This window comes from Alnus glutinosa, chromosome 12, assembly GCF_958979055.1.
Source record: "Alnus glutinosa chromosome 12, dhAlnGlut1.1, whole genome shotgun sequence".
NCBI lineage: Eukaryota > Viridiplantae > Streptophyta > Magnoliopsida > Fagales > Betulaceae > Alnus > Alnus glutinosa.
In genome coordinates, this window is record NC_084897.1 from 18,000,595 (window position 1) to 18,011,746 (window position 11,152).

At 36.3% G+C, this 11,152-nt stretch overlaps 1 protein-coding gene across 1 annotated transcript; it reads left to right on the plus strand.

The window, feature by feature from the left end:
- Nucleotides 1–5,502: 5,502 nt before the first annotated feature.
- LOC133852291 (F-box/LRR-repeat protein At3g58900-like) lies at nt 5,503–10,126 on the plus strand. Its single transcript, XM_062289023.1, has 7 exons — nt 5,503–5,757; nt 5,854–5,900; nt 6,436–6,477; nt 7,854–7,903; nt 8,028–8,885; nt 8,995–9,141; nt 9,707–10,126. Exons 4-7 carry the CDS (start codon nt 7,883–7,885, stop codon nt 10,013–10,015), a joined length of 1,335 nt encoding a protein of 444 aa, XP_062145007.1. The 5' UTR covers nt 5,503–5,757; nt 5,854–5,900; nt 6,436–6,477; nt 7,854–7,882; the 3' UTR covers nt 10,016–10,126.
- Nucleotides 10,127–11,152: the final 1,026 nt, after the last annotated feature.

The following is an 11,152-nucleotide window of genomic DNA, read 5'->3' on the forward strand; positions in this document are numbered from 1 at the left end:
GGTGGTGGGCCTGACGGTGGTGGGCTTGACGGTGATGGGACAGACGGAGGGCATGGTCATGGTCATGGTCATCACGGAGGACCCGACCTTGGTGGAGGACATGACGGAGGGCTTGGCCATGGTGGAGGACATCACGGTGCTCATTCTGATCATGGCCATGGAGTACATGCTGCTCATGTTGGGGGACACCAAGATCATCATGCACATGTAGACCATGTTGCTCATCATGCACATGTAGACCATGCTGCTCATCATGCACATGTAGACCATGCTGCTCATCATGCACATGTAGACCATGCTGCTCATGCACATGTAGACCATGGTGCTCATTTTGGGGGAATATAATAAGCCCTACATACATTTATTCGTGAAACAATTAAAGTGGGAATTAATTAAGATACGCTGTTTAATTAGCTGCTGTACGTATTGAATTCATGTTTGATGTTTGTGTAAGGACTAGAATTCTGATTTACTTCATTCTTATTTCTTGCATCTTTTGCTGTACGTACGTACGTATAAACAAGAAAGTGTACGTATAAAACACTAGCTTGCTGTACAGAAAAATCTGGTTTATTTGAAATAAAACTGATAATATGCAAGAGATCGATCGATGCCTAGCTTTGATAGTTGTGTTCTGTAGTTTTTGTTTTGATGCATGGCAAGTCATGACCTTATGTTTGTCGTTAAATTAAGTTTTTTTTTGTTGGTTTTTGACCATGGAACTTTTGATAGCTAGCCACTCTTAAAGTCTATAATCATGAGTGCATGGCCATAGAATTGCAAAAGAAAGATGATTATAATTAAGGAGAGGTCATGCAGCGACAAGGAGCAGCTGATGACTAAGGAAAAGTGAAGGTTAGAGAATCCTCAAATTCGGTTTCAAATTTGAAAGTTGAAACCTCACATGCACGACGGTCAAAGACTCAAAGGAAGCTTCGGAGGTTACACTCATACAGCGGCGTTTGACGTTTGCTCCCCTGCCAACCGATTCTTTGCAGTCTATATTAGAAAATTAAACCCATCATGTGAAAACTACTACTATATTTGTAAATTATTTGAGCTCAATGTATTAATGGGGACTCCTTTTGTTTTGTTTATTTTTTTTCTTTTCCAGCATTCATAAAAACAATGACATCTCCACTATTTCTTCCCACACTATTTGTTGATGTCATGAGCTGAAAAAAACCAAGAAAAAAAAACTTCACAACTCGTAGAACAAGGAAAAAAAATAAGAAAAAAACCAAAAATTGAAACCTGAGATGTACCTTTCGTCCCTCTGGTCTTCGGCAGTCAACAAAGTTACGAAGCTGTGAGAGAGAGAAACCAACAAAAAAATTAAGGAGATATAGTTGAAGAGTGTAATCCGTTTAATTAAATAGATCGAGTCAAGGTTGATCTATATAGTCTTATACATATGTTTTGACATGATCTGAACCTGACACACAAGATAATGATATTTAATTTTTGACATGACCTGCGAACTCGACACGAACTAAATACAAAAACAAAAAGTTAAAGTTGAAGAATTTGACCCGTTTAATTAAATATGTCAAGATATGGTTGATTTATATTATCTTATACTTATGTTTCGATACAATTTAAATTTTACCGCAGAAAGGTGGGCCCTAATTTCTAGATTCCAGCTTGACTGGGGCAATTATGTGGGAAAAGACACTACAAAAAAAAAAGCAAATTCTGGACGGTTTTAAACCGTCCAGAAATGCAAAAAAACCGTCTGGAATCAATTCCAGACGGTTTTTTTCAGACGGTTTTAAACCGTCTAGGATATATCGTCGCTAATTGAATTTCTAGACGGTTTGGACAAAACCGTCCGTAATTCTAGACGGTTTTGGCGAAACCGTCCAGAATCAGTTCTAGACGGTTTGGGCAAAACCGTCCAGAAAAATTATGGACGGTTTTGCCCAAAACCGTCCACAATTTGTTATTTTTTTATAAAAAAAAAAAAAAAAAAAAAAAATTATTTGTTATTTTTTTATTTTTTCCAGTGGTCTCTTAAGCTTCTACGCGCGTTCTACCGGAAAATCCACCGGAGAATCAACCAAAAAATATACCCACAAAACAACCCAAAGCCGTTTCGGCCGGATCTGCTCCCTCATTGCACAACCCAACAACCACAGCCACGGCTAAACACCCCCCTTTCACAAATCAACCAAAAACTATACCAACCCAAAACAACCCAAAGTCGGTTTCGGCAGGATCTGGCCGGAAACCCCAAATCGTTCGACCATTTCGCCATGGACCCGGAGATCGCGAAGACCCAGGAAGAGCGGAGGCGTATGGAGCAGCAACTGGCTTTGGGTTGACCTCTGTCACCTTCGACACCGACCTATACGGCGGCAACGACCGCGACGCCTACGTCACGTCCATCCCCGTCAACGAGGATGACGAGAACATCGATACCATGGACAACGAGGTCGCCGGCGATTTCGGAGAGCACTGCTCCACTACGATGCAGAGAGTCGCCAAGACCGTGGACGCGTATCTGGGTCGGGCGAGATCGCCACCTAGTGAGAAGGATCAGAGAGACGAGAGAGAGAAGAGAGATTTGGGGAGAAGAGAGTTTTCTGGGGAAGAAGAAGACTGAGAGATCAGAGAGAGCAAGGGAGAGAGAGAGAGATCGATGGTTTTGATTTTGTTTGGGAAATGAATCTGACGGACGTGGTGAAATAAGAGGTGTATTACACGGATTGATGACATGGCGTGGGGGAAAAAAATTCCAGACGGTTTGGTAAAAACCGTCTATAAATTCCAGACGGTTTTAACTAAACCGTCTGGAAATAAAATTTAACGACGGTTTTAAAAAAAACCGTCTATAAATTTATAGACGGTTTTTATAAAACCGTCTGGAAATGAAAATTTTTAGACGGTTTTAACTAAACCGTCTCGAATTTTATAGACGGTTTAATTAAACCGTCCATAATTAATTTTTTCTAGACGGTTTCAAAAAAACCGTCTGCAAATTTTATTTTCTAGACGGTTTTAGAAACCGTCTAGAAAAAAACCGTCCATAAATGTCTTTTTTTTAGTAGTGAGACACGACAGAAAGAGAGACGTTTCATGTATAGGAAGGTGGTAAATGGTCAAGATGGGCAACTAGATTTGAGCCATCACGTCGTGGTTAATGGTCATTATATAAACTGTGGGTGGCCGGCTTACGGATAATTTTCAGCGTCGGACATATATTATATACAAAGGAACATGGCATACATATGTCATTCCTTAAGATCATAGGGTCAATCGGTATATAACAATTTATTGAATGAAGAATTCATGACAATTACATCACGCTTGGAATTTTATACATAATATTGTAATATATAATTGGATTTGGAGTGAGAATTTTTGATCTCCTTTCTGACCATGACCATGCATGACCATGTTGTATTTGACTACAAAATTTTTTATGGCCAAAAAATTGAAACATAAAGGAGGCTGATACAATTTCTTTTTTTTTTTTTTAAGTCAATAATGATGGTAGCATCACCTGAAGGAGAGAAAATTTCCCGAGCATCTAGACATTAGGGGCAGTAGTTTGTGTTCACGTGTCGGATTCAAGAGACATGGATATATATAAGATTATATAGGTTAACCATAACCTTCTAATTTTGTATTGAATTCATGTAAAGTTCGCAAATCATGTTAAAAAATTACCAACCATTATGTCGCATATTAGGTTCGGGTTGTGTTGAAACATAGGTATAAGACTATATAGATCAACTTTGACCCAACCTATTTATTTAAACGAATCAGACACCACAAATCCACAATCCTAATTCTTTAATTTTGTATTGAATCTGTACCAAATTTGTGAGTGGTCTTTGTAAAAGATTGACACCGGCCACAATCTGTTCTTAGGCAAAATCTGGTGAGATGACCCTCAAAAAGGCAATTGAATTATTGACTTGAGCTGTAAAATGAACTATTCATAAATAGTTCAAGTTTGATATTAGTTTTGGGCTTGTTTATTAATTTAAGAAACCAAATACAAGCCTTAGTTTGAAGCTCAAGCTCAACTACATAGCTAACCAACCCTGAAGAAACCCAGGCTCTGCATGGTACATTCATGAGTACTAAAGATAATAATTGCTGCAATTAATATATTACAACTCTATATGAAAATTAATCAAAATTTTACTCTATTTCACTCTTTTATTGAAAAAAAGAACAATCTTAAAACCCACATGTGGCATATACGTGGGCATTTTTCATTAGGGAAGATCAAAATTGTTAATAGATGGGTTATATTGACAATTTCATAAATTTAGTGGAGGGATATTGTAAATTTTTAAACATTAGAGGCAAAAGTAAAATATGATGAAACTTTTGGGGGGTAAAATGTATTTTTTTTCCTTCATATATATATATATATATATATATATATAAAGCAAGTGTACCAAAATATTATTATATAGTAGGTTTTAAAAATACTTTGCTGCCTATCTAGGAGAAATTGCCACGTTATGAGCATTTTTCTTAGCAAGGATTATTGCAGTAGGATAATGGCCACAAGGATTTGAAAGGAATGCATTATAATATTAAAAGACTTTTCAATTTTACAATTAAATCTTTATGACCCATAAGATCCAATAGAAGATTTTTAAAAAAGGGTTAAATGTCTTTTCGGTACCTGTAGTTAGGGTACTTATCAAATGATCGCCTCAGTTTTTAACAGTATTACATGTGGTACTTACCGTTAACTGAAATACCCACTTGGTACTTTCCTTAAAGTTTTGTTTAATTTTTTATGGAGATCCACATCATCTCACTTAAAATTGTGACATTTGTCGGTCACATTTGGGAGACAACTTAGCATATCCTTTGACGTGTCATTATATCACACGCGATACTTGTTGTATTTATGCCACAGCAGATGTCGAAAATAATAACAATAATAATAAAAACTTAAATCTAAAAAAAACAAAAATCTAGATTCAAAATTTGGAGATGGCCAACCACCTTATTTTGGCCATGGGGTGGCTCCTATGCCCTGCCCTAACTTGCAAAATGGGGAAGGAGAACCACCTTAAAGAGTTTTGGAGTGGTCAAGCCACCCCCGTTAGGCTTGAAGCATGTTTTGGCCACTCCAAAAGGCCAAAGAAAATAAATAAATAAATGAGGGCTGGCCATGAAACCGCCACTCAAGTCTCAAGGCAGCCTGTCTTGAACCACCGAGCCACTCTGAATGACCTTCAAACTAGGGGTGTAAATTTGAACCGGTTATAACTAGTTGAAAAATCAGATTCGAACAATAATTGACTCTGGGTAATCGGAAAACCAAGAAATCGGTTTAGTACTCGGTTATAAATAACCAGGTAATCGGGTACTAGGAGCCAGAGCCGGGTATTAGTTTTCAAAAACTCTGGTTATAACCGAGTAACCGGCTCTAGGTCTATTAATATAATAAAAAAATAAAATTACCCCCATACCCTTTTACACCCTTGTGCCACACAGCACGCACGGGGACCTTTTGGTCCTTTCCATCTTTTGCCTTCAGCCCTAATCCTTTTCTCTTTTATTCTCTACATTCTGCGCCGCGTGCCTTGCCTAGTTCCCTTCAGCATTCTTCTTGGATCTTCACTCAAGTCTCACGCCGACACGCCCTGCCCTCAATCTTCACACCCAGGTCCTAGTACGCCGTGCCTTCTGCCTTCTTCTTCTTCACACCGTCGCCGATCCACTGCACACCCACGACTCCACTGCACACAGCACACACGTCTTCTTCTTGGGCCTTACACGGTATTAACTCCTTCCGTTCTTCTTTTCCTTCGGCCGAATCGGCCTTGGTCTTTGATCTTTCTCACACTTATTGACTTCGTTTTTGTTTCTTTACAGATCCGGTGATTTATGAAGCCGACGGAGCAAAAGAAGGAGACGGTTAGGTTAGATCTGGTTCATTTTTTTAGATTTGATTTTTTTTATTATTATTTTAGATCTGTTCTAGTGTTCTTTAAATATTTTGTTTTGGAGGAACTGAGCATGTTGTCAACTGAACTAACAATTTGTTCAGACACTTGATAATTCTTTACTGTTATATTAACGTAAGTTGCATGTTTCTTTCTTTGACTCTATTTAGAGATTTCTAGTGTTGTTCCTGTGCGGATAAAATTAGGCCTCAGGGCTTTTAATTCCCATCATACACAAATGCTGATGAGAGACATGATTATTTCGTATTTTATATGCTATCATATGTCATCTGGTACAGTGTGGTCTGTGTTTTGGACATTATTAATTTTTTTGGTTCAGATTTTGGATTTTGAAAATTGGAAAGAGGCTTTCTTGACATTCGTCTGTGAACACCAGATAACCTGTTAATCTGTTAATCCATGTCTTCAAGCTTGATTGTAATCCGTTGTAATGCTTGATATTGTTAAAGTTTTGCACTTTTGTGACTTTGATTTTGATTTTTTTTTTCAGGTTTTACTCTTGAGCTGAGAGACTTTGAATTGGGAGCACATGGTTTGTAGCTGAATTTAAAATTAGCAGAATGTTGCTTTACAAGTCCTGTTGTGTTATTATTCAAAGTTGCTGGTTTGGCAATTGTGTTCTCTTGTTTATTATCAGCATCTAAATTTTATATTTGTGAAGCTTTTCTCTCCATAGTTCTGTAATTTTATCGTTTTATATCACCAAGGTCTATAACCATATCTATGTAGGATTTATAAAACTATTATGCTTGGATACATTGTTTTAGTTGGTCAGAACTCTGTTCTTAACTCAGTTTCTTTTCATCCTTGCTTCAGTTAAAAGGTTGATTGGTTGGATCAGTGATTATCATTAGTTTGTTAGTTTGTATGAAATCCATAAGTCTTTGATGGTGATGTATTTGTTAAATTACAGGATGTTTTTGTTAAATTACAGGTCTACTCAAGCTGTAATAACCCTCTAAAAAAGAGGAAATTCCAATACCTTTAAAAATGGCCTAAAACAGTTTAAATAAAGTCCAAAAAAGTTTAAATGAAGTTTAAAAAAGTAGGCCCAAAAACCTTTTTTTTTTTTTATAAAAAAAATACAATCTGATCTGGATAATCGGTTCCAGATCCTGCTGTTGAAAATCAATAATCGGAGATCTTGGAGCCGGTTTTTGATTATTACCCAATAATTAAGAATCTACTCTAAGTTTACGCCCCTACTTTGGATAACTATCAAGCCACTTTCGGGCCAATGCGAGATCGTTGGAACTCAAATTTTTATTAAGTTATTTTTTTTTAATTATTTTATATTAATATTTTATATTGTGATTAAAAATTGATTTTTATAAGTTAAAATAATTAAACGAAAATATAAAAAATATTTGTAATTTTTCATATGTACTAAACACCAAAAATCGTTTTTATCAAATTTTTTTCTTTGTTTTTGAAAAATAATTCTTTTAAAAAATATCTTATTCCGAAACAATGTTTGGGCTCTTACTGACTGGCCCAATGTCAGTCCAACCCACTAAGGGTCCGGGCCCTCTTAATACTTCAAAAACTCCGAGCGCCTTTTTTCAGTACATAGGGCTAAAAGAATCCCTAATTCCCCTTCCCAAATTGCTTCATCCAATTCGTATCTCAATGCCTTCAGCAAATCCAACGGAACGAGGTTTCATCAAATTTGTTTGCATATTTTTCATCTAATTTATTATATAACTTATTTGTATCATAAAAGGGTGTTCACACTGTTGTTCTCTTTCACTATGTACAATTCTGGTTATTTCTGTTTGTTTTTCCAAATTTAAGCCGCAAGTTCGTGTATCTTTGCATCTTTTATATTCTATTTGATCATATTCGTTACTTTTAGACTGTTTGATCGGCTAATTTATCATATTTTTCTTTCTTGGCAATTTTCTGCAGCTTTTAGTTTGAGTTACATATTAACTTAAATGGGGAACATAAAAGAAGAGGTAATTTCTTTTATTTTGTTTTTAGTTTTTGCTTGATTTGTTGTTCCAGTTATCTTGGTTTTGTGTTTTGTACTGAGACTAGCCTTTTGCATGGTTGTGGTTGAAACTAAATTGGGTTGCTTAGAGAGCACGATTTCACGAGGATCGGATTAGTGGAATGCCGGATGAAATTCTGGTTTCCATTCTGTCTCTCGTGACACTGAAGGAGGCGGGGAGAGCTAGTGTACTTTCCCGCCGATGGCAAAAGCTTTGGACTTTCGTTCCTAATTTAAATTTCGACACACCGACACAAGAGAGGTTATACTATTTGGTAGACCGTAGATGCGAAAAGGGATTGGGGAAATCATATGATATTGAAAGGACCAAGTATGTGAATTGGGTGAATCGTGTACTGAAATTGCATCAGCTTCCCGCTATAGATCAATTTAGGGTTTCTTTTGATTTGGGTGTGGATTATAGGCGTGATCTTGATAATTGGTTCAAGTTTGCAATCGAAAAGAGAGTTCAAAGGCTTGAGCTGAGCTTTGAAAAATCCTGTGCAAAGCCCTGCCCTTTTCCATCCTTGTACCGGCCTCACAGTTTTCCCCGGTGTAATTCCCTCAGGGCCCTCATTTTAAAATATCTGAGTGTAAGTGGAAAAGTTTTGGAGTACTTCATATGCAACTGCCCCTTGCTTGAACGACTTTGTGTGCAAAATTCAGCTGCCCTTGTCAATCTGAAAGTTGCTGGTCCATTAATCCCCTTGAAGTACTTAGAGATATTCGACTGCATGAAGCTACAAAACCTAGAGATTTCTGCAGAAAATCTTGTATCTTTCGTATACTCTGGGCCAAGAATATCCATGCCTTTTAAGTATGTACCCAACCTTGTTGAGATGTCTTTGAAGGGCATGTATTGTGAGTATTCAATGTATGAATTCTGCGAGTTTTCAAGTTATCTTTCGCGGCTAGAGACCCTTATATTGAAACTTCCGATGATCGAGGTATGTTTGCAAATTTATGTCGATTTTGTTTCTGTTTAATTTATAGGTTTTCCTTTTGAAATATGGACTTTACTTTTCTTCTCTAACTCTTGGCTATTTCGTAATACAGAAAAAGATGACGCTCCTTGAATTTCCTACATTAAGTAATCTTAAGCAATTAGAGTTGATAGCCTTTCATGCAGGTGATAGTGTAAGCCTTCTTCGGTTGACTTCCCTGTTAAAAGCAGCTCCTATCTTGTGCAGGTTAACACTGAAGGTAAATGGTCATGCTTGTGTCTTGTGGGATTATTTAGTGTCTGATAGTAGAGTAATATTGCTAGTGGTGCTTTGGTTTGTACTAATTATATCTACATAAAGCTTTTAGCTTTCATTCTTGTAGTTTAACCTTGTTATCTCATCATCATTGTTTGTTCATTGCCATGCCATAAGGATAAAAACTGCTGTCATAACATTTGGCATATTCAATTGTAGTTTAAGTTTTGCACTAATAATATATACTCTTTATTTAGAGGATGATGACTTCAGATAGGAATTCATGTTAATTATCTTTCTATATCAGCTATATATTGTCAATCCATTTTGTTGGTTATAGTCCTGTTTGTCTGAGTGGAACCTTTTCTTCCAATTAGAGGTGATCTGAAGGCATGTGCAAATACTATAAGTCCATTTCTATCTCTTCTTGATCATCACATTTTCAGTCATTTTGTTTTGCTGAATGGCATGTATTATTGTCCTAGCTCCCTGATGATGATGATTGTTGTGTATGTGTTCATAGTTTGTTTCTAAAATCCGATGCATTTATTTCTACTTTCTTATTGTAGTGGCGGTACCGGTACCTATCCAATGGTGGAAAAAAATTACAAAAAGCTCCAAAGTGTCCTCATCATTGCCTCAAACTGGTGGAATTAGTTGGATTTAGCGCGCAAACAATTGATGTCGATTATGTCAGGTATTTGATTGAGAATGCTGTTGAGCTTGAGAAGATCATAATTGATCCTCGAAGTCAAATTTCAGTCGAATCGCCATGGGAGTATGATGAGATAGAGATGGAGAAAATACAAGCTGCTCGAGAGTGCGCGAAAATGCTTGGAAGAGAATTATGTTTGGGTGATAAATTAGTAATCCTGTAATTCTTCCAGTAATGATCAGTACTAATTTGGTGGATAAATTTTCATTGACAATATGTTTTTGGATAATGATATTTTTGAATATATAAAATTTCATTGATTATTTGATCAAAATTATTATTCGATCCACACAGGTAGAGGATAGGAAAATTGGTTCCTTTAACAATATTTTAATATAAAAATAATTCTCTTTCCTCTAACAATTATTTGAAACAATATTTAAATGAATTTATTTTTCATCTTTGTTTCCCTTAGCATTTAATGTAAAGAATATTTAAATGGTATAATGAAAGAATTAGAGAAGCTATTGTGAAATGCATTTAAATAAGAAAACAAAAAGTAATTTAGTTTACTATTGCTCCGTTTGTTTCGGCGTAAAATGGTTTCTGAAAAATGTTTTCGACATTTTCCGGTATTTGGTGGGGACGAAAATAATAGTCAACTTGAAAATAATTTTTGTTTGACAAAAAATACTTAGTAAATTTTGGAAAGCATAAATCATTTTCTCCAGACGCAGTCGACCTTCACGCTCAAGCAATCGACCATCACCTAATTCTGGCATTGGTCGGTGTCGGAATCTGGAAATTTTTGTCTGAATCCGGCAACATCCGACCACCGTTCTTTTTTTTTTTTTTTTATTCAATATTGTGAGAGAGAGAGTTGAGATCAGATAGATATGTTAAAAAAAGAAAAGAATAAAGGCAAAATTTAAAGTTGTCCATACTCATCCACATTGAGAGAGAGAGTTGAGAGAAACTTCAATTTCAATTTTGGGAGAACTCCTGTCCAGTACGTCCATTCCCTCCAAATAACAAATAGCAACGTGGTTTATTTGTCATGTGGCCAATTCGCGACGTGGTTAAAATTTTATATTATAAAATAATAATAATAATAAATTTTTTTTAATAAATTTGCCACGTGGTTAATTAGCGTCATGGCAATAAGCCACGTGGTTAATTGGCAACATGAAAAATCCACATCACTAATTACTTACGCAAAATATTTTGCTACGTGGTGGATTACCCACGTGACGAAATCGTGACGTGGGTAATCTACCACATAGCAAAATTGCCCCGTGGGATACAGTACCGGTTAATGAAGCCACGTGGCAAAATGCCATGTTTTGTAGTGAAAGTTGAA